A 22,310-nucleotide genomic window follows, 5' to 3' on the forward strand; every position below is an offset into this window, starting at 1 on the left:
TACGTACACCACCGCACAGGCCAGCAGGACTCGGTACCAAAGATGGACCGCGAGGCGGTCCTGCAGCTGAAGGACTTGGCGAACCAGAAGGAGACGGGTGGGAGCTAGGGTGGGAGTCGGGGGGGGGCAGGAGGAGACGCGTGGGAGCTGGGGTGGGAGTCGGGGGGGGGCAGGAGGGCTCGTGGTCTTGCATGAGAAGCGGTGGGTAATGTGGCTGATTCGGTGGCAGGAGGTGGCGTATGAGGGCCGTATGATGGATCCACAGGGGCTTGTCGCCTCAATCTCTCATTTACACTGTTAAGACGAGGGAATCAGCTTTCGCCACTTGTCTGCCCAACACCGCCCATCGGACTTGGTCGCAGTATCCCACTTCACCACCTTCCAACATCCCTCATACGTCTACACCTATGAGATCTCATATATCCTCCTCATCCTTCAGTGGCGATACTGAGGAGGGATCCCCCTCATTTTCCAAATCCCGCCTCAAGAGACCTAACAGACCATCAATCGTCAATTACCGACGATCATACATGGCTCTCCTGAGAGTTTGGGGTCTCAAGCGAGGGTGAGTGAGGAGGTTATAGAGCTTGGTAAGTTTGCCGAACATATTGGTATGAGGTTAGATCACTTGGACATGAGTGTAGAGAAGACTGATCCATTCGTTCATGTGAGACTATATATATACACATAAAATTATATACCATACACCCGTTTTACTTGACATCGAAGTACCCGTAGTCAAGCAAACGTCCTGTTCTTCGTCTCACTCTCTTGCCATACCCTTATGTCCCAGACGGAATGCGCTGACGAGAAATCTAGGTATATGATCCCTCGGCTGAACGGTCTTGTACTTGTCCTATCGTGGCACTGATCCCTCATCTACCTTGGACGATCGGAACAACACTTGATCAGCTCACACCCTTTCCTCTGGTCTTCTCCCTTGTCCTTTTCTTGAAGGTCACTTACGGTTTCAAGTCCAACCCACTTCGATCAATCTTGACACTCCACACCTCTTCGGGCGGATCATCCCTCGCATACAGACCTCATTGTCAACCTACCGCTTGGCCGAGAGACTGTTGTGTGATCCATGGCGCGTGGGAAATATAAGAATGATCTGCGAAGGTGGTGAAATCACACTAACATCCTTGACCCTTGATGGATTGATGGTAATGATGGGCGTCTGAGTCAGTCTTGTCCTCGTTGATTCTTTCTTTCATAAAGCTGTTATGACGACTTGAACTCTTTCTGATGGTTTGGAATGTCCACTGCTACTGTACTCCTGATTGAGCAACTGATTTTTCCACGCTCGTGTAAAGAGATTATCCACGTTGGTATGACTAATCATTTCACTCCATACTCCAAAGCTGTCTGAACAAGGTTTATCGTTTAATCTGATTTCTTTGATGCAAAGGACCTCCTTTCGCTTCTCAGATCTATCTTAACACATCATCAATAAATTATTGTGCCATAGGTTGTATCCGATAAGCAAGTAGAATGTAATCCGATGAAAAGAGACCAACACGACAAAAGTTTAGCGTGTTTCGTTACGAGTCAGTCAGTCGAATCAATCCAAAGGATGTCAACGTACTAGTACTAGAAAACAGAGAGGAGGATAACAAGAAGGGCAGAAGACAAAGACCCAAGCTCAAGATTCTCACGATGTGAGCCGAACTGATGGAATGATTATGATCTATGTTGGAGTGATGATAAATTATGATCATTCCCCATCAATCAACGTGTATTTGCACAGCCATGAGAGTGATGGAACGACTTCAAACATACCAAACCATGATGACACGCTATGACCTTGACCTAAGAATCATCAAACACGATGAGCTGATGAAGTGTATGATATACTCCAACACGTTGTAATTCGTATTCCCACTTGTTAACTCTTCTATCTCTTTCCCTTTCTCTTTCTCTTTCTATTTCCCAGCAAAAATTCCCTTTCATTCTTCTTCTTCTTCTTCTCCTCATATCCTGAGATAAGAGTAGACATCTTTACCTCCCATTCCATACCTACTCTTCTTCCCCTGATAAATTATTCAGACCAACTGTACCTCTCAAAATGCATATCGCCACCATCCTCACCCCTCTCCTCCTCCTAATACTCCCCTCATTCGTCGTCTCCGACCCAACCCCTACTACCCCCGATTCTCAACTCGATATCAGAGGGTACGGCAGATGTTCCAACCTCGAGACTCGTGATTCCTACACATGCAAATGTTATCCAGAGTACGAAGAACCACGAAACCACGGTGGTTATTGGAAGAAACAAGAACAACCCGAAACCGACGCTGAAGCTGAGGCTAAAAAAGGTGGACATCACTATGAAGAGTGTGTCTGTCCCGATTATCCTTATACCGAACTCGATGATAGAGGTTGGGGATGGAACCAAGGTAAAGGTGGATATGGGGGTCATCCCAAGTGTGTTTGCAAGGGTGAACATCAGAGTGGGTGACTTTCTTGAGCTGACGAGAGTGAGATATGAAGGTGTTTTACTGATGCTGATCGATGATATGTTAGCTTACAACCCCAAGACCAGAAAATGCGAGTGTGATGTGAGTATGGCTTCCTCCTTACCCTTCTCTTCTGATCATAGATGGAACAATCGTTACACTTGACAAGCTATTTGGCTTTCAACATCTCCATCGTCACTTCCCTCCCGCCACACTCACCAGGGGTATCGCCACCCCCTCTTTCCTTATCTCCTTACATACTCCTTATCCATCTTACAAGTGACCACCAGCTGACGACTACCCCCGCAGGACGGCTACAAACCTTGGACCCCTCCCGACCACTACAAGCGAGGCGAAAAGAAAGGCGGCCACAAGCACAAGCTCATCTGTAAACCCGGTCCCACCCAATCAGCTGGTCCAGGCGGGTATAAACGATCTCCTTCTCTACACGAAGCCATCAAGATGAGAGAACAAGATGAACGAGGTGTCGAGAACCTCTTGGGATGCAGGGATCAAGAGAAGGCTTGTGAATCTCATGGTTCTTGGAAATGTGTCGAGCGAGTTGTGCTTTCTCTCTCAAGTTATTTGGAACGGGTGAGAACATAGGAAGCTGATGTGATGGATGGGTGATTAGCGTCAGCTCGTTACTTTGGTCTTGCGGTGCTTGTCCCGGTGAAGGTGTTGGTGAGTGATTCCTTGTGCAGCTAACGTGCCCCAATGCGAACGTAGCTGATGTCTGGTTCAACAAAGATTGCGGAGCTGTTCCTGGTGTCTCCGAAATCAGCTGTCAAGAGGGTCACTGCTTGATCGGTATGTCTACCCTTGCCCTTGGCCTTGCGATCACCTTCGCCTTTCCCTTCAACTTGAACCATTGACTAACTTACACTACTTGCACAGAATCCTGCCGAAGAGGATACAAACTCACCAACACCCCAAGCGCAGAGTACCTCACCAACACCACCTGCGTCTCTGAGAACGACCAATCGCCCAACAAATCATGGTTCGTAGCTCAGGTCAACTAGGTTGATTCCATCAACAGCCAGTATCTCAACGGACAATATCATCTAGAATTTGGTTTTATCTTTTCTATTCCTTCATTACGTTCTTTTCAACCCTATGCCCAACATTCCTTGCTTTTTGGATCTTGTTTATAGATACATCGTTGGTGCTCTGCTTTGCTATGAATATTAGATAGGTAGATTAGGTTAATTACTATTATCATTATTGGTGATGCGAGGTGATCTATGTCTATGGTTGCGGTGGGGTAGCATCAGTGGTCATATCATCGTGAAAAGGATCCGTCCATTCCAACATCATCGAAGTATTTCATTTTCTTTCACTTCGCATGGTACTTGGTCTGGGTCAATGAGATCGTGATCATATCCCATACCTGCTCGAATAGATCGTATCAATCAGATCATATCTACCGTGCAATTCAGTAGCGGTATCAACACAAGACATCAGTAGCACACTAATATACAACACATTCATCATAATTCTATAAATCATAAAGTACAGTACAGTACAGTACAATACACTACCCCTTCCTCTCCAACCCCTCAACCTCCCCTTCCAAGACCTCCTGCCGTTTCCTCAACCCCCTGACCTCCCCCTCCAAAGCCCCGCAAGCCATCTCCAATTGAACATTACTACTAATCAGATCCTGCCACTTCCCCTCCAATTTACCAATCTGCCCGCCCTTCTCTTCTTGATATACCCTCCTCGACCTGTTCACATCTACGATCTGTTCTTTGAGTTGATCGAGGGTTGAGGTGAGTTCGGAGATTTGAGAGTTGAGTTGGAAGTTTCGGATGAGCCAGGCGTTTGGGGCGTATTGGGAGAGGAGGGAGGTGTTTTCGATTCTGTTAAATGACCGAGTGGGTGTTAGTATTTTACTTTGATCTCTTTGGGTCGGTATTGGGTTGGTCTAGGGTTCTTTCGCCTTCTGCTCTTTACTCTTTACTCTTTACTCTTTACTCTTTACTCTTTACTCTTTACTCTTTACTCTTTACTCTTTGCTCTTTACTCTTTATTATTGTAATCAAACATGGTTCTATGGGTGGATTTGATTCCCCGTAGAGGTTGGATTTGTAAGGTGTGATAAGGGAGAAGGAACTCCAAGGTGTACAACGCTCATGAGGTATATACACATATACGATGAAACAATGTACCCACCTCAAGGCCATATGCCCTTCCGCAATCTTACTTTGCCTCTCAGCATTCTCCAGCTCTCCCAAAGATGGTTCATCGGGGACAGTAGGAGGTTGATATTTGGTTGGATCTATTGATCGTATAGGTTTAGAGGGGTATTGCGAGAGTAGGTTGTGCAGTTGCTTTGATTTCTATATACACGTATATATCAACATCAGCAGCTGTCCCAATAACACTTGTATATCCACCAGTCATTTTTCTGCGGATAGGGAGTAATACCCACAGGAAACACATCCACCGACACGGGTAACCTCTCGTCATTATCGTTTATCTGTGGTGTCCTCCTGAGCTCGGCCTCTATCAACGCCTGAGCTGCGGATTTGAGATGGGGGTCGTCGAGGTGTTTGTCGTAGTATGGTAGTGAGTCTATGTAGGTTGATGAGGACATGGTGGTTTGTGGGTCTTGCCTGTGGATCTGATTATAGTATATCTGACAGTTTGGAAATTGATCTTGGTTAGGTTCTTTCAACATTTCGATAATTCATCTTCACATCCTCGAGATGGAGGATGGAGGTATGATGAAGGTACGACGACGGGATCAAATCACACTCTGCTACAGAGGAGTATCGGCGTTATCCGGGGATAGTCATCATAGTCTCGTGTGGTTTACCTTGCTCAATCACCTCCACTGTTGTTGCTCACTCTCCCTCTTCATGGTCACCATCTCTGCTTCGTTCCTCTTGCATATCCATGAACTATGAACTAGCATACGATACTCTATAATCAGCTCAGACACTCATACAAGATCTCATCAATAGGAGTCAAAATCTAAACCAATCGCGATTTCAATAACGTAGAAAGTATAACCGACACTACACGAGAAACCCTACTCAGCAGGGAGAAGTCAACATGGAACCCATTCTTGGCGAGAGCAAGAGGCGTGTGGTGAGTACTGTTTCTCAGATAATTTCTGAAGGCAATGTGAGGAGGAGAGGTCTGAGACGTTAAGGAAAGGAAGAGGACGATGCAGATCAGATATCATCCCAACGTGGCATCGTATAGTATACTCTAGACGAGGAAGGGCAATTGATCCAGGAAGAATCAATGACTGACACACCTGATCACCCGCAGTGTTACTTCTTCGACTCAGATATTGGTAATTACCATTATGGACCAGGTATGTGCTTTCAGCTATAAAGTACAAATGGGCATGTTCAGAAGCTGATAATACCCAACCTCATAGGTCATCCAATGAAACCCACTCGAATCAGGATGTGTCACTCGCTAGTGATGAACTACGGATTATACAAGAAGATGGAGATTTTCGTCAGTTCCTCGACCCTCGCTCCACGATGTGCCGAATGAGAGCTGATGATTATACCTTGGGATTATGTAGCGAGCGAAACCAGCTACGAAACGAGAGATGTCACAGTTCCATACCGACGAATATGTCGATTTCTTACATCGTATAAATCCGGATAACGCTCAGCAGTTCGCCAAGGAACAGGTCAAATGTAAGTACAGCTTGTTTGTATTGGGCTACACCCCCAACCCAGGTAGTAGCTGATGGTATATGGGCTTGTTACGATAGACAACGTAGGAGATGATTGTCCGATATTTGATGGGTTGTTCGAGTATTGCTCGATATCCGCTGGAGGATCTATGGGTATGTTCAGCTCAATGGTTTCTCTCATGAAGATGTCTGGTAGCTGATGTTTGGAATATTCGCTGTTATAGAGGGAGCAGCTAGATTGTCGAGAGATAAATGTGATATTGCGGTGAACTGGGCTGGTGGATTACATCATGCTAAGAAAGCTGAGGCTAGTGGATTCTGTTATGTTAATGGTAAGTCAGCTGTTTATCGCACCTACTCCATATGAGAGTCAAAAGCTGATTCGCGATCCCTTTCAGATATTGTACTCGGTATACTCGAATTGTTGAGGTACGCCATCATCACGAGATCACTACTCAATCTCATTTGCTGAACGGATCCATGCTGACATTCACCTTCGCTTCGTAGATATCACCAAAGAGTCCTATATATCGATATAGACGTGCACCACGGAGACGGAGTAGAAGAAGCGTTCTACACCACCGATAGAGTCATGACCTGTTCTTTCCACAAATACGGAGAGTTCTTTCCCGGGACTGGTGAAGTGAGGGATAATGGGATAGGGAAAGGAAAGGGGTATGCGGTGAATGTTCCTTTGAGGGATGGGATTAATGATCAGAATTACCAGGAGATATTCCAGCCTGTGAGTGGACGGTACGCAAAATCGCTTCCCCCGTTTCCATCATTACTATGTCACCACATCACCATCCCTTTCCATCCTATCAGTTTTGACTGTGTGCGATGGTGACCATACCCCTTACTATGCAAATGACATATACGAGCCAAGACACTAACCTCATTATTCCTTCCTTTACAGGTAATCAAGCGCGTCATAGAATGGTATCAACCCGGTGCGATCGTTCTCCAATGTGGTTCCGACTCGTTGTCAGGTGATCGACTAGGTTCATTCAACCTGTCGATGAAAGGTCATGCCGCCTGTGTGCAATTCGTCAAATCTTTCCATCTACCCTTACTTCTTCTTGGTGGAGGGGGTTACACAGTCAAGAGCGTCAGTAGGACTTGGGCTTATGAGACGGGGTTAGCGGCTGGAGTGGAGTTGCAGAAGAGTGAGTGTACAACGACTATACCACTTTTCTCATGACCGACTTGCTTACGATTCTCCTCGTGCAGACATACCCAACAATGAGTATTGGGAATATTACGGTCCAACGTACGAACTCGATGTGCGACCTAGTAATATGACGGACCACAATACACCCGAATATTTGCAGAAAGTGAAGGAAGCTGTATTTGAGGTATTGAGGGATAAGAACGCAGCTCCCAGTGTACCTTTACAGGGTGAGTGGTAGTTTCAATCGATCAACACCAACATCGACACGCTGCTATTATTTTTTGTTTGACGGGATATATGCTGATGATTTCACTGTTCAATAGACGTACCCAAACTACAACATGACGATGAGGACGAGAATGAGTTGGAAGATGCAGAAGATAAGGACGTCCGTCGTCCAATGAGATTATGGGATAAAGAGAAACAGCATGAGAATTCTCTTAGCGACTCAGAAGACGAGGGAACGGGAGGTAGGAAACATCGACAGAGTTATAAGAATAGCAATGGATCGGCAAATGGTTCAGGATCGACACACAAAAAGAGAAGATCGAAATCGCCTCCTACCGCTACTGCTACAGCTGGTGCTCAGGTGAACGGTACTGCCTCGTCTAGTACGAATGGAGTTGGCGCAGGAATCAACATTGAAAATTGGGCTTCGTCCGTTCCTACCTCGACTTCACCCGTACTTGTTGTCCCACCGCAGCTGCCTACTGATCCTGAGGTGAATGGGGATGGAAAGGAGGACAGGGAAGGGGATGTGAATATGGATGAAGATGAGAACGCATTGCTCGAATCGATAAACAATCTCCAGAGGTTTGCTCAGGCGGCTGATCCGGCGGAGCTGAGTGGGGCAGGTGCGGGGGATGTGGTAGCTGAGGGAGCGTGATTATCCTTCATCACCTTCAATTTGATTTCTTGCTTTCCTTCTTTCGGTTTGAACCCTTTGAACCCTTGTTCCGTTTTTTCCTATATCGCTTTAAAAGTTGTTATAGGTCTTTTCTTCTAGATTTGATCAAGTGTAATTGCATGTATCTTTTTGGCTTGTGTTATTCTCTCTAATGAGTACGAGATGTACGATAGATAAATAGATTGCATTACGATAGATCCAGAAGAGTGGGAGTGGACCCGCCAAGGGGAAGGCAAGGAAGGGATAATTCTCCGTGTATAAATATAGCTTTGATCAAGCAAGTCAATCCCCGATGGTCGTCTTTGCTTGGAATCATCGTAACATCATTTATAGTGTTACAGTAAGACGGTCATTGGCCGTTAGTTCATCAATGGTGTATGATCCGGTTATAACAGTTATTTCTAGCTCGTCAGGTGATAGGTATGAAACCGATATGATTCCCGTCGTTGGGAAACCTCAGACTTCAAAAGTACAGAGTACATCACATATACACACTGTATAACGGTTATGTTCGTAGGCTTAGGCTGACTTTGTAGGATTTACTCGGTCCATCTACGACATGGGTGTCAAGCCAAGAAGTGACTGGGACTGGGACTGGACCATTGACAAGTAAGATATACCATGAGAAAGAAAGGAGGTTTGCCAAGTTGCTACCAACCAAACAGCCAAACAGCAGCTCGTACATCTGTGAAAGAAGAACCGGTCCAACCGGCACCCGAGATTGTTCTCTTCTCATTCAACTCGACACTACTCGCATAAAGAGGTGTGTGTTAGTAATCGGGGACCCTCGTATGGGGCTCATTCCTATCAGGTGTACGTCGTCGTCGTCTCATCCACAGAAAGGAAAAGAATAAGATTACCGATATCTCCCGTTGGCTGTGTGTGTGTGAGAGTGTGTCTGGTTGATCCGCAGTACCTTGCTCGCTTTCTTCCTCTCGCTGGTGTAAAGCAAAGCAAAGCACGGTACATGGATGGCGTGAGATAGCCGGTTTAAGGTGTGTCTCATCGGATTTGTTCGATGGTTGGTTGGTTGGTTGGTTGACTGATGGCTTATACCCCTGTTAAGCATTTTCATTATAGTCAGAGCTAGTTAGCTTGGTCTGAGACAAACCCCGTATGTCATACCCGGTCAGTCAAATTGCAGCATGATCATGTGTTTACAGTAGTATTAGCCTTGTTGATTCCAGAGTACAATTATTTTTCGTTGGGGAAAGGATTGTGGAGACCCATTACGTGGGTTGTGTGGATGTCGGTTATGTCTATATCCATATACCTCATTGACCGGTACTACTTGACCCTTCTTTCCCTGTCGATTTCTCGTTTAAATATTGAGTGTTATAAATTAGATCAACATCCCAAACGAGAATTCACTCCATACTTTAGCATCAACAGCCCCACTCACACTCTTACTCTTACTTTTACTTCTTCTCCAATAATATCCATCGTATCTCATCACATACCTCTACACATATCTTACTAACCACCACAACCACAATGGCATCCAAATCAGAGATCGCAGCCGAACACGGTCTAGCAGGCCACGACACCCGCAACACCGATACAACCTACACCAACGGTAACAACGGGAACGGCAATAACGGTGCACCAGGTTACACCGGTGGTGGTGGACCTATGGCGAGGTTCATCACTCCCGGTGGACATCCTGTCGATACTAGTCAACCTGCTTTCCCAGTGTTTCATAGGAAGTTTGCCAACCCTGCGCCATTGGGTTTGTTGGGGTGAGTTTAGACATGCATCGTCCTCATCATGTGTACTTGGATTACTTGACTATTATACACTACTTCTTTCCTACAACTCTTGCTACCTTGTTTATCTTCTTTGGCGATGCTTCCATCCCTCTTTCTTCTTTATTTTGCCTTGTTTACTTCTTTCATCGTCCCACATGATGACCTTCATTAAACATCCCGTAATAATCGCCGGAACCGCATCACCGGGAATTTAGTCTAACTTAGTGTTACCGCTCAAACATCCTTTGCTCATTCTATTTATATCCATCATCTGATCTTGGCTGGCAATGCATCAATCTTACTGACATATCTATGTGCTTGTTTCACACAGCTTCGCCGGTACCACCCTCCTCCTCTCATTCTTCAACGTCTCCGCTCGAGGAGTAACCGTACCCAATGTGATCCTTGGTATGGCATTGGGATACGGTGGTTTGGTCCAGTTGATCGCAGGTATCGAAGAGTGGGCGTGCGGTAATACTTTCGGTGCGACTGCTTTCTCCTCTTATGGTGGTTTCTGGTTATCTTTTGCTAGTGAGTTCTAGTCCTCCCATCTCGGTCATACATGTAACGTATCAACACTGCAATAATACATATCATTTCATCCTATGATGGCCAATGCTAATTCCTCTTCTCCCCGCAGCCCTCTACATCCCCCAATTCCAAGTAACTGCCGCCTACACGGACAAAGCGATGTTAGCCAACGCATTAGGTTTCTACCTCGCTGTATGGGGTATCATCACTTTCCTCTTCCTTGTCGCTTGTCTCCGATCTTCCATGGCTTTGGTGGCGCTCTTCTTCTTCTTGGATATTACCTTCTGGCTCTTGTGAGTGTTTGGCTCTCATCCATATAAGCTCAGTCATCCTTTCGTATGTCCTGATCCTGATCGTTCATCGTTGTTTACAGAGCCGCAGGTGAATTCACTGAATCAGCCAAAACCCACAAAGCAGGAGGTGCATTCGGTATTGTAAGTTTGAGCCTTTCCTTCTCCCTTCCATGGTGTGGACCATGAATTGTCTGTCAGTACGTAGCTGACATTGACGTATAACCCACAGATCACAGCCTTCATCGCCATGTACACCGCCCTGGCAGGTATGCTCACCAAGGACACCTCGCACTTCTTGATCCCCGTTGGAAACCTCGCTAGAGCGAGCAAGTAAAGTGAACAACACGTTGGATCGTGATCGAAAAAGAAACAGATGTTCAAAGAACGACCAACCAGTACCTACTAAATCTACACATCAAAAGCGGGTTCTTGTCCTTCTCTCATTGAGTTCTTATTTCATTTATATCTGATGGGATGGAGATGCAAAAATGAATTTTGTCTTTGTCTTGGGGTTGATTCTCTAAATATTTCGCTTTACATTTTATTTTTATTTTTCATTTTGAGTTATCAATATCAAGTTTTATATACTGTCGATAAGGTATCTTCATCTAATTCGTATATGCCTATGTAATCAGGTTAATCCAAAAGAAAAACATGTATATCCTTACAAACACCGTGCATCCCTGTATCAGGCCTTTCACAAAGGAGACACGGTCACTCGCAATTCTTGACGAGATGTATAATTGCTACCTACTTGTGCTGAGACATCGACTGGAATGTACAGTGCAATCATATCTTCAACCTGGCACCCACGATCAAGTCCTGTTCTACTCAATACCCCGGATCTATGAGTACATCTCAGGCGCACATTGTAAAGATAGATGAGATCAGATCATGTGAAGTATACCATCTGTCGGTCCGTGTTAGGCAAAGTACAGTGAGACGAGTATTACCAACCCCCCTCAGTGCTTATGCAAACATGCTGGACCAGAGGAACAGGCATCTGACTCCCGACTTCTGGTTTCCAATCCCTCATCGGCAATGGAGATCTGACAGGTAATACATTGAGATCATCCAATATCCATCTGGCATTTTACGTTATTCTGCATCTCGCATGATTCGCTATACAGTATACCTACTCAGTTCAGTTCACTTCGGTGCGCTGGAGGAATATAGTCTTTATAAAAGTATGTGTGTATAGTCCATTTTTAGACTGGTTTTTTGGGGTAGGTATACAAAGGTGAGATGAAAGATGATAACGGGGTTGTAATGGATGGTTGGTCGTGAGGGCGTGGAAGAGGAGGTATGGATCGACGAGGTGTACTATCCCTTTTTGAATCCACCGCCTTTTTCCAGTCTGCAAGGTAAAAGCAAATCGATTAGTATAGATCAATATTAGGTGGAGGGCGAAGTCGGAGAATGAGAAGAGAGATCTGAGATGAGAGATGTAGTATACCATCGTGTGAAGAAAGTTCAAAGAATATTTATATCTAGTGGGAAGGTGAACAGGAGGAAGAGGGTGGATTGATTTGAATTGAATAAGATAACTCACCCCAATTTCTTCCTCTCGTAGAACGCGTCCACCCTCGATGCACCCATCTGTACAGAAGAATATACATTGTCAGTATCGGTCTTATTCTTGCTCTCGATTGTGATATTGGTGGTAAGAGGGCGAGCAAACTCACATTGATGATTCTCGGACAACCATCTCTATCTTTCTCTAATCGAGTACATTCCGTGCAGTAATACGCGTCCGAGATAGCTAAGAGGGGTATTAGATGCTAATCTAATGGAACAAAAGTAGACATAGAACACTCACCAGGCGATGAACAGATGATACATTTCCCAGCTGCCGTGCCGACTATCACCCGCATAACATCGTATTAGCTAAGCTCAACCGGACTGTCCGAGTTTTCCACCACTGGGTGACAATAGTGCAGAGAGACGCGATACTCACACGAACACTCATCGCATATCCTCACGATAGTCATAGGTCGAACGTATGAATCGCATATTGGGCTATTTGACAAACAAGGGTTAATATTTGTCATGTGAGGCGTTATCCCTTTCCAAGTAAATCTCAACAATATATACTCCGATCTTCAGTCGTACCACTCGGGATAGAGAGTTTGACCCCAGGGAGCATAGACTGAAAAGCTGGACTTCAACTCACCATTTCCCATCGCATTTCTCACACATCCGACCTATAGCTACGGTTATAGAGTACATTAGCTCAGCTCGGGAGTAGAACAGCAGGGGGAAGTGGAGATGACTTACCGATCCCGGGCTGTCTCCTGCACATCAACAAATCTGGGTGATGCTTGGACTATTCCCGCGGGTATGTATCAGCTCAGGTCGAGTTCGGTTGAGCAGGAACATGAAGAGAAGGAAGACAGGGGACATACCATTTTGCTTTCGTTTTGCCTTTACTTTGCGTTTGACGGATCTGACGGGAACCTCTGGGTCTGGGTCTGCGACAATCTTCCAATGTGATGATGGCGTTGAGTCTTACCCACTCTTCCTCTTTGATAAGGTATGGACGATGGAATAGATTAGAGAATGAAAGAATGATGATCAATCAATGTTGGCCACCTACTTCTAACATTTATTTACGTTGACGAGCGAGCGAACGAGCTGAAAACCCAGGCCTAGGAAGTGGCAGAATGCTTATGTAAGCGAAGACATACCAATCTCAAAGGAATACACCGACAAGTCCTCTCTTCCTTCTCTTGCTTTCGTGGAGATATGATGCATGGTCGCAATATCATATCGGACATATGTACCCATAGACTATCCCGCTGAGTCATCTCGCTGCACCTCAACACAGCCTAGAGCTATCCATACTGTACCCTCAAATTCACCTTAGAAGCACCGTTATGAGACTAGACGGGATCGCATCGTAACACACAATCTGCAACATCCTTTTACATGCTTCGTTCACCAGACACTAAATAAGAAAAAAATCACTATAAACACGAAAAAAGACAGGAAACCTCATAGACATGATCTAAGAAAAGGGTGTATACAAAATGTCTTTGTACTCGAAAGAACATCTATCTATTGTATATACATTTGATCTGTACCACTCTTTCCACCAACTACAACAACACCATCATTATCCTAATCCCACTAATCTCATTTGTCCACTAAAGCTTGACCACGTCCATACCTGCGCTAGTATGGGTATGCGAGTTCTTCTGACCCTCCACACAAACTTCCACCGAAGCCAACCATTTATCTTTTAACGCTTCGTCAACGGACCAACGGGTCTTCGGATCAGGATCCAACATATGTTTGACAACATTCCTACATTCCCTTGGAATCAGGTTATTCAGTGGAGCAGGAGTGGGTGGTTTCTCGGTGGTACCATCGCCCTTGTAGGTCGAAAGGTAGGTCGCGAATGTACTGTCGGATGTTTTGGCTACTCTCCAGGGGAGTTCTTGGAATTGCATACAGTAGAAGACGATCGCTGCTGCCCAGACGTCTACTTGACGTGCGTCGTATTCTGCGTAATATCGAGCAAATATAGTCAATACGAGCAGGACAAAAAGTATATGGTTGTAAAGTTAACTCACCCTTATGATCGAATAATTCAGGCGCAATGTACGGTTCAGATCCGCACAAACCCTTGGACAAGTGGGTCTTCTTCTCCCAACACATCCTGAACACATCGGAAACACCGAAGTCAGTGATCTGATCAAGAGAACAAATTATCAGCATAAACTACATATTTCGACAGAGCCAACTCAACCCACCTTGACATGACCCCTCCCATCTAAAAGTAAATTCTCAGGCTTTATATCCCTATGAGCCACCCCCATCGAATGGAGGTACTGTATCCCCTGAAGGATCTGCTTGAAAGTACATTCCACTTCTCCACTTGACATCCCACCTTTCTTGATTGCCGCATAGAGATCCCCTCCAGGACAGTATTCCATGACTTCACACCAATGGTGCTGTTCGTCCTGGACCAGATCGACCGTCTCGACAACATTGATATGGTGGAGTGTCGAGGAGATACAGAATTCAGAGGTAAGTTTTTTGACGTAATCTTTTTCAGTCTCATTCTTCCTTCTCTTCCTAAACTCTTTCACGGCATATAACTTCTCCTCCCTTCTATCCCATTTATGAGCTAATCTCACCACCGCGGTCGCTCCTTTACCTATCGCGGCTTTATCGCAGATACCGTATTTTTTCAAGAGGGAGGCGGTCGAAGCATTGTCCCCTCCAGCTTCTGAGCCTGCTTTGGTGGAAGCTCGATCTGAACCCTTTTGAGATCCATTGGCAGATGCCTTTCTAGATAATTTAGGTCCATTATCACCCAAGCCTACGAGATCTTTCAAGGTGAACTTGGTTCCTGAGCTACCAGAGACTTCTTGTTTGTTCGCCACGGCGACTGGCTGACCACCAACGAGGGCAACGGGTTTATCTTTCCCACCTATGGACCCATGAGAAGCAGATCGACCGGATAGTTTCCTTTGTAATGACGGAGCGGATACTGGAGGGGTGGCCGCTCCTTTACGATCTTTGTCTACGGGAGGTTGAGCGTGGGGATCATGACCAGGTCCAGAATTCTGTCTTCTGAAACTTGGGGCTCTGGAGGGTGGTCTGGAATGATCCGAATCTGATACGTTGGCAGGTGGAGTGGAAGGTGTGAGAGGAGGTGATCGAGTGGCATCTCGGCTGGGAGGTTGTGGAGATCGACTTCTAGGTGAGTTGTGTCCACTGCTTGAATGTTGACGTGAGACATCGACAGAGAGATTATCGTGTTGAGATCTTGCTTCGGCCTGAGCTTGAGCCTGCGCATGAGCGGCCAATTTGGCTTCGTGTTTGGCTTCATTGGGGTGGAACATCTTGTGAAGGAATGATTTCTTGGGTCCATGTTCACCTAGCATCGTAGGTTTACTAGTAGTCGTATGAGCTCTGGAACCTCGAGTCTGGACTTCGGGGTGTTTCTCATGAGTATGGTGCGATCCAGCATAGACCGATGCGGAGGAGTTGGCTCGGGACATTTGGGCAGAGGTCATTCCGCTGACAGGGGGAGGGGGGATGTTCATTGAATGACCAGGATGAGGTGAATTGGTCGTAGATGGCAGAGGGCGGACTAAAGTCCATCAAGAAGTATCAGGTACGATTCGAAGAGAGAATAAGAAGAAATGATGCGTACAGTTTGGGAAAGGAAATGAAACATCAGGTAAACCAGGTTGAGGGTGATGGACCTTGGGTGAATCTGTGCTTCCTACAGTAGCTAGACTTGAGCTGAGAGGGGGATGGGCATGATCATGTCCGCCATTGAGGGATCGATGAGCATCATTGCCGTTACCACCAAGAGGCGATGGGTGATAATCCTGTTTGGCATGTTGCAACTGAGAAAGCTTGGGGGGGCTGACGGGTTCAGCCTCCGAATCTGGGGTAGAGGTAGGTGGGGATAATGAAGGAGTACCGAGGGCGTGGGTGTGGGATGCGGAGGGTGGTTTGAGGGTATCGAACATGTATGGTAGATCTTTGACGTTTACGACTTTGGTTTGTGCTTGATTCTGCCAAACGTACATTATATCAGCACTATGAAGATGAATTCAATGGCCAGTGGGATTAGACTCACTCTCTTTGTATCGTCCGGAATACCTTCTTCATCTGTCGCTTCCGGTATCGTCCCCACACCATGACCGCCATTCGAGGTTGGGATTGAAGACATGATGGGTGATTGCTGAGAATGCGAGTATATGGAGTTGGGTTGATGATTAAGCTGATAGATAATGTATAAATCTGTATCGCTAGTAATAACGATGTATCACACTAAAGTGCGTTGGGTTATAAAGTATCCACCATATTATACGTCACGGATTATATAGGATGATTGAGACTATGGGATGTATAGACGCGAGAATGCTGTATGATTGTCGTTGAAAGTAGTCGATCGCACAGCGAGGAAGGAGTGGAAGGACGAGGATGATATATGCCGAGAAATGAGGAAGAGGGTAGTCAGTTGATTAGTAAGGCGAAAGGAGCAGAATTGATCGTGAATGACGATTGATTGTTTGTGTGTCGTTGTTGTGTATGGTAGAGTGGCGAGATGGAGGTTTTAGAACAACATTCGTTAGCTTTTGGGTTTCTCTTTATCGTAGGGGGTGGTAAGAAGAGATCGACCAGCGATGTGATTTTGTGATTGGAAAGACCCGAAAAGAAAGATGAAGAAATGGAGATAGCAGTACAGACAGATAGACGGATGGAGGATGTAGACTGTTGACAAATGGCTCGGAACGTATAAGAGGTGCAAATCCCTTGTTCACCAAATTGGATTACCAATACCAACGCAAAAACAAAGGCTCACCTGTAATAGTATGATGTCCCGGTACGATCTACCTCGATATATCACACAAAGGTTGTCGAGGGGTTAAAGATCGTTGATCGTTTGTTTATATATCTGTTGAATCTATGTATGCTGTATGCTATTCAAAAAGAATTGTCGATCAGTTCGAGTTTGATATACAACACGATATGACATGACAAATCAACCAAATTATGGTGATATTTCCCTTTTAACGCAATGGCACTTTATGGGTCAAACGAACCCTCCTTTGAGCACGAATCTCACAAACGTTTATCTGACGATAGCACATTCGAGATAAGAGATCAAGATGTGTTGTACTCACGTTGTTGATGCGATGTATGTTCGAGTAGGGTGATGAAGGGGATTGTTAATTCAATCACTGTACCTCCCGTTCAATGAGCCAGAATACCCCCTTTCGCCACCTTATAACGCGTTGTTGTTTCTCGATATGATTTGCTTCTTATATCTGGTATGAACTAATGTATTCGATTGGTGTGATATCAATTTTTGGCAAGTGCGAATGAATGATGATGGTATGGATGAAGAATGCCAGCTGACACATATATGCCCAAATGAATTGGGATTATTAACCATGATTCCAGTACATGCACTATGGTGATTTACTATGAAGCAGGAAAGAAAAATCGCTCATTACGAAATACTAGAGATTACTAATACGCGATTCTACCAGATTCTATTGCTATATTAGAAATATCAGATTTATAATTAGAAATCTATCCAACTCGTCCCGCGTTCACTTGACGTTGCCAATTATTTACCACAAAGAGCATTTAATTTCGCTTGAATCCCAATTCCAGGCACAACTAGTTACGTCGTTTGGTACAGGTCAGTAGTTCGCTCTTCTCGCCTCGAGCTTGGCTGGATTCCAAAATAGATTGAGAGATGGGAAGAAATGCCGACCGGCTACGAAAGATATCACATCGATGAGGCTGGTGTGCTCGTACTGCATTCCATTGGGTCTTGCATACGCGAGAATAGTCTAGTCGGTATAAATGATGGAGCAGAACAGTACGCTGAAGTAGCTGATTCATCATGCTGGTGAACAGTGCACAAACTGGCATCCAGACAGACAAACCTTGTTCATTGTATGCCGGCATGAATGCAGCAGTCGCAGACAAACACCACTTTCTGGCTCTTTCTTCCAATCTTTGCTCCATGATTCGTCACTCAACTAGACTATGCATATACAAATAGACCTTGATGATGTGCACAGAAATATGTCATACCCTAGCAAACCCATAGAACACCGTCATAAATGTTATGCGGATGTGATGACGTTTAAAGTCGACTAACCAATGCATCAATGCAATTGACAGGATTGGTCGAAAATCCCTCAGCCTCACACTAATCCAATCCGGTGGAAAGGAGTGATGTGGCACCCTCTTCTTTCCTGCCACATGGAAATCACGTGGAGCTGGAGGACGCGTTCCAGGTGGCGGAAATGTCATAAAATCAAAAACAACAACACAGCATTCCACAGTTGAAGGTTGAGAGGAGAACATTGGTGCAGCTATTCGCTCATATTTCGCTTGGCGTAGACCTGACAGAGTAAGGTAGAACGATAGATCGTTAAACCCCAGATAGACGGACAGACGAGAGACGTCATTGACACAGCTTATCCCAAACTCTTACTACGCACGGTGTATATCCCAATAGCCACGAATCCGAAACCAAATAAATAGACACAGTCAACCATCAACCATCAACCATCAACTCATCCTGTCCTTTACTACAAAGTAGATAATCCTTCAACTTGCTTCAACTACCACTCTACACCACCACATCAACATCTCCATTCTTAAACTTACATCTGATATCATCTTCAACCGACTATATCGTATCGAGTGAAGATATAGCACTCTCAAACGAGTAAATATCAATACCCATAGAACAACAATCACCCAACATCCAACCAATACATAATACCCAGGCATAATGGAGAAGCTCAAAAACGTATTCTCCTCCTCCTCCTCATCGGCAACTGCCAAGCTCTCCAAAGCCTTCAAATTCGACGGGAACCACAATATCCTTAGAAGGACGAATACAAATGGGCTGGGAGGGGGGAACCCATTCTTGGATGGTCCGGTCTTGGAAGAGGTATGTGATGTTTCTTCTCTCAATGACTCTACATGAAGGGAGGTCTGTCCGATGAGCCACTGGTGTAACAGATGTGGGATCAGATATGATGATGATCATGATGATGATCGTCTGAGACATGCTTGAAACACCTACGTGAGAGAGAGGCTGACTGATATTATCTTTTAACTCATTTCCCTATAATCATCAACCCTCCGCTCCTCATCTCAATGTTACCGTATCCATTTGAACTCAACTCTCAATCATTTCAATGACATTCTTCGATTCATCTAATGGCGATACCGATACGATCCAACAGCCTTCATTACCCAAATCCCACCTAATCATCCACGTAGTAGCCGTAAGTCTACCTCACCTTGTTCAAAACAACCCCCGCTCCTTGCTCTCTGGCCACCATGTTGTGTACTACGTGAAGTACTAATCCCTCTCATATCTTGATATAGATCTTCTTCACTTTCCTAGCGATATGCACCACCGGCGCTGTAGCGGGGTTCCAGGCGAAATGGGTCGGAGTGTGTGAGTAACAATCAACACCTTCCCCTCAAATCTGGCGTACTACGCCATTTGAGTATGCTGGATGGGCTCGTACTGATCATACATATGTGTATCGTCTAGCCGGAGGAACGGGATTTGTACTTTTCCTACTTCTTCTCTCCTTCATCTTGTCGGTCTTCTTATTGGTAGTTCCCATCGTATATGATCGGTAAGTCCAATCCCGTATCTCAACTGCACTCTTCTCTACGAGTCCCGAGGAGACATTGCTGATTTTACTTCTGTTCGGTATGTACAGATGGGATAGGTTGAAGAGACCCGCACAGTTCCTGAATCAAACCAGATCAACATTCATCTTACATGCCTTTGGGACTTTTTTGATGTTGTTATCTGCTTTTATCGTTACTATAAGTGGTGAGTCCGTCCTAACTTGCAGAATCACCCATAAGTCGCATGGCTATTTTCCATCCTTGCTTTCTCTATTGTTCGATTATTCTGGCATGCGATCAGAGCTGATATCTGTGACGAACAGCATGGACATCAAAAGGGTGCAAGAACCCGGACGACGATCCCAATGCAGATCTGGGAGACGATTTCAAGGATGGTCTCAAGGATTGGTGCACAACCAAGAAGGCTTCTGCTATATTCGATTGGTTCTCTTTTGGTGAGTTGTTCAACGGATCATCAATCACATCCAAACCTAATCCAAAATTGATTACCATTGGGCCTGTTCGATCCTCCTCCTGTGAATGTCAGTACTGACGATCCGTCTTCTTACTTTACCCCTCGTACAGGCGCATGGGCAGCTCTCCTTGTCCTGACAGCCCTGGTCTTCCGCAACGAACGCCAATCCAACCGCCGACGTGAACCCGCATTCCTCCCTCCCGCCGAATCCAACGGAATTTCATACGCCAACATCCTCTCAGAAGACGACGAGCGATACGCCGACAAAGGTGAAGATCAAACCCCTACAACAGCCTCCAACGGCTATGGCCATTCCAGGCCCACCGCTGCTCCTGCAGCTCACGACGGTGCGAATGCCCTGAGTAGACCCAGTGTGGATGCGTATGGGGCTTTCGATGGGGATATGCCTGGAGGAGCAGGTGGGCAGAGTCAACGACCTGTGTTGGAGAGTCATGGATCGGGGCAGAGCAGGACGATGCAGTTGGCTTATACTGATCCTTGTGAGTGTGCTTGGCCGTATCTCATCCCTGTTCTTACTTTTCCTGATATCATTATCTTTTTCTCATCGAAAAATCATGTCCTCTATCATATAACACCGTTGGAATGTGATATGTGGACGCAGTCAGGTATAAAGGGATGATGAAATTATGCTGATATCCCACTTCTGATCAAACAGACGCCCAAATCAGAGCATCACTCATGAGTCCCACGTCCTCTCAACCTGGTTATCCTGCGCAACAACAGCAACAACCTCAACAGCTATATGGGAATGGCGGATTACCCAACCCACCTTCGTATGGGGGATACCGATAGATCGGGGAAGGGAGAGTGTAGAACATATACACGTGGATAGAGTCAGGCTTACGTTTGAACTGACGTGTAACGAAATGATACGAGTTTTATGATTATACCCTACCCAACCCTGATGGACAGTCGTTTCCTTGTGAATAGGTGATAGGTAGATGGGAATGTTACATAGATAGTATAGTGTATCGAGATGGATGTATCTTGTATATTCTATTTGCCATATCCTTTGTAAGCGCGCATAGAACAGTCCGTCGTCTGGACAACATGGAGATGAGAGCCCGGAAGAGAGATAAACATAATATACTTTCATTTTCATTGCATGACTACTCGGTTAAAGCTACATGATTAATTACTACTTCTCCTCCATTGTTTGCCTTCGTACCCAATATCAATGATCAAGCTTGGACCCTAGACCCTCTTGTTAATCTCATCAGCAGCGTCCCTGGCCTTTCCAGCAGCCGATCCAAGAGCCTGATTGGCATTTTGTCGGGCGGATTCGGCGGTCTCCTTGGCTGATTGGGAGGCTTGGGAGGCTTTGGAATCTATCTCAGATTGGGTCGGGGTCTTGGCGTCTGCGACGAGGGCGTGGTGAAGTAATCAGTAATGGAACTTGTGTTTGCGAGATACACGGTGAGGCGGGAAGGAACGTATACTCACTGACGGTGTCTTTGGCGGATTCGCTGGCGTGTTGGGCGGACTCGAGGCCTGATGCGAGTGTTTGGCCGACTTTCTTGTTGACCTATGATCACAAAGATATCAAGTCAGCGAGACTGCCCTTATGTATGATGTACGATAGAAGCATAAGGATAGAGGTATATCCTTTCATGGCGAGTCACATCGCACTACGGTGTAATAGATTGAAAGAGGACGGACGTAAAACTCACAGCATCGGCAGCATCCTTGACACTCTCGGTAAGAGTCTTAGACCTGATAGCAGAGGTTGACAAAGCCCGGTAGGAGATTCGAGAGGTAGTGAGAGGGAGAGTGGTGGTGGCTCTGAGGAATGACATTGTTGGTGTTGGTATATGTGTAGGTGTTGATATGTATTGGTTAAACTGTGCTTTGTGATTGAGCTGAAAAAGAAGGAAGTAGAAGAAGTGAGTCT

The 22,310-nt window shown here is 45.5% G+C and overlaps 9 protein-coding genes across 9 annotated transcripts; 4 read left to right on the plus strand and 5 right to left on the minus strand.

The window, feature by feature from the left end:
* Positions 1 to 104: 104 nt before the first annotated feature.
* Positions 105 to 607, minus strand: I302_101189 (uncharacterized protein; the record flags this gene model as incomplete). The annotated part of the gene is made up of 2 exons (XM_065869245.1): positions 105 to 294; positions 519 to 607. 2 exons carry the CDS (start codon positions 605 to 607, stop codon positions 105 to 107), a joined length of 279 nt encoding a protein of 92 aa, XP_065725317.1.
* Positions 608 to 2,068: 1,461 nt separating this feature from the next.
* Positions 2,069 to 3,481, plus strand: I302_101190 (uncharacterized protein; the record flags this gene model as incomplete). The annotated part of the gene is made up of 6 exons (XM_065869246.1): positions 2,069 to 2,453; positions 2,527 to 2,561; positions 2,769 to 3,016; positions 3,094 to 3,143; positions 3,210 to 3,269; positions 3,357 to 3,481. The coding sequence occupies 6 exons, from the start codon at positions 2,069 to 2,071 to the stop codon at positions 3,479 to 3,481; spliced, it is 903 nt and encodes a 300-aa protein (XP_065725318.1).
* Positions 3,482 to 3,996: 515 nt separating this feature from the next.
* I302_101191 (uncharacterized protein) lies at positions 3,997 to 5,058 on the minus strand (the record flags this gene model as incomplete). The annotated part of the gene is made up of 3 exons (XM_019191196.1): positions 3,997 to 4,321; positions 4,635 to 4,801; positions 4,894 to 5,058. The coding sequence occupies 3 exons, from the start codon at positions 5,056 to 5,058 to the stop codon at positions 3,997 to 3,999; spliced, it is 657 nt and encodes a 218-aa protein (XP_019047944.1).
* A 461-nt stretch (positions 5,059 to 5,519) lies between these two features.
* On the plus strand, positions 5,520 to 8,180 carry I302_101192 (histone deacetylase RPD3; the record flags this gene model as incomplete). The annotated part of the gene is made up of 11 exons (XM_019191197.1): positions 5,520 to 5,555; positions 5,742 to 5,787; positions 5,854 to 5,936; positions 6,007 to 6,124; positions 6,202 to 6,276; positions 6,348 to 6,455; positions 6,522 to 6,552; positions 6,631 to 6,865; positions 7,040 to 7,289; positions 7,354 to 7,521; positions 7,618 to 8,180. 11 exons carry the CDS (start codon positions 5,520 to 5,522, stop codon positions 8,178 to 8,180), a joined length of 1,713 nt encoding a protein of 570 aa, XP_019047945.1.
* Positions 8,181 to 9,695: 1,515 nt separating this feature from the next.
* Positions 9,696 to 11,107, plus strand: I302_101193 (uncharacterized protein; the record flags this gene model as incomplete). The annotated part of the gene is made up of 5 exons (XM_019191198.1): positions 9,696 to 9,940; positions 10,281 to 10,480; positions 10,590 to 10,773; positions 10,854 to 10,914; positions 11,003 to 11,107. The coding sequence occupies 5 exons, from the start codon at positions 9,696 to 9,698 to the stop codon at positions 11,105 to 11,107; spliced, it is 795 nt and encodes a 264-aa protein (XP_019047946.1).
* Positions 11,108 to 12,096: 989 nt separating this feature from the next.
* On the minus strand, positions 12,097 to 13,181 carry I302_101194 (PHD finger-like domain-containing protein 5A; the record flags this gene model as incomplete). The annotated part of the gene is made up of 8 exons (XM_019191199.2): positions 12,097 to 12,130; positions 12,326 to 12,372; positions 12,459 to 12,535; positions 12,593 to 12,634; positions 12,731 to 12,792; positions 12,947 to 12,983; positions 13,051 to 13,099; positions 13,179 to 13,181. 8 exons carry the CDS (start codon positions 13,179 to 13,181, stop codon positions 12,097 to 12,099), a joined length of 351 nt encoding a protein of 116 aa, XP_019047947.2.
* Positions 13,182 to 13,919: 738 nt separating this feature from the next.
* I302_101195 (uncharacterized protein) lies at positions 13,920 to 16,468 on the minus strand (the record flags this gene model as incomplete). The annotated part of the gene is made up of 5 exons (XM_019191200.1): positions 13,920 to 14,278; positions 14,349 to 14,466; positions 14,529 to 15,877; positions 15,941 to 16,310; positions 16,376 to 16,468. The coding sequence occupies 5 exons, from the start codon at positions 16,466 to 16,468 to the stop codon at positions 13,920 to 13,922; spliced, it is 2,289 nt and encodes a 762-aa protein (XP_019047948.1).
* A 2,592-nt stretch (positions 16,469 to 19,060) lies between these two features.
* I302_101196 (uncharacterized protein) lies at positions 19,061 to 21,211 on the plus strand (the record flags this gene model as incomplete). The annotated part of the gene is made up of 8 exons (XM_019191201.2): positions 19,061 to 19,222; positions 19,521 to 19,562; positions 19,666 to 19,738; positions 19,838 to 19,925; positions 20,013 to 20,128; positions 20,247 to 20,378; positions 20,509 to 20,898; positions 21,075 to 21,211. 8 exons carry the CDS (start codon positions 19,061 to 19,063, stop codon positions 21,209 to 21,211), a joined length of 1,140 nt encoding a protein of 379 aa, XP_019047949.2.
* A 402-nt stretch (positions 21,212 to 21,613) lies between these two features.
* I302_101197 (uncharacterized protein) lies at positions 21,614 to 22,215 on the minus strand (the record flags this gene model as incomplete). Its single annotated transcript, XM_019191202.1, has 3 exons — positions 21,614 to 21,777; positions 21,863 to 21,944; positions 22,090 to 22,215. The coding sequence occupies 3 exons, from the start codon at positions 22,213 to 22,215 to the stop codon at positions 21,614 to 21,616; spliced, it is 372 nt and encodes a 123-aa protein (XP_019047950.1).
* Between the last annotated feature and the right edge of the window lie 95 nt (positions 22,216 to 22,310).

The sequence above is a fragment of the Kwoniella bestiolae genome, chromosome 1, assembly GCF_000512585.2.
Source record: "Kwoniella bestiolae CBS 10118 chromosome 1, complete sequence".
Taxonomy (NCBI): domain Eukaryota; kingdom Fungi; phylum Basidiomycota; class Tremellomycetes; order Tremellales; family Cryptococcaceae; genus Kwoniella; species Kwoniella bestiolae.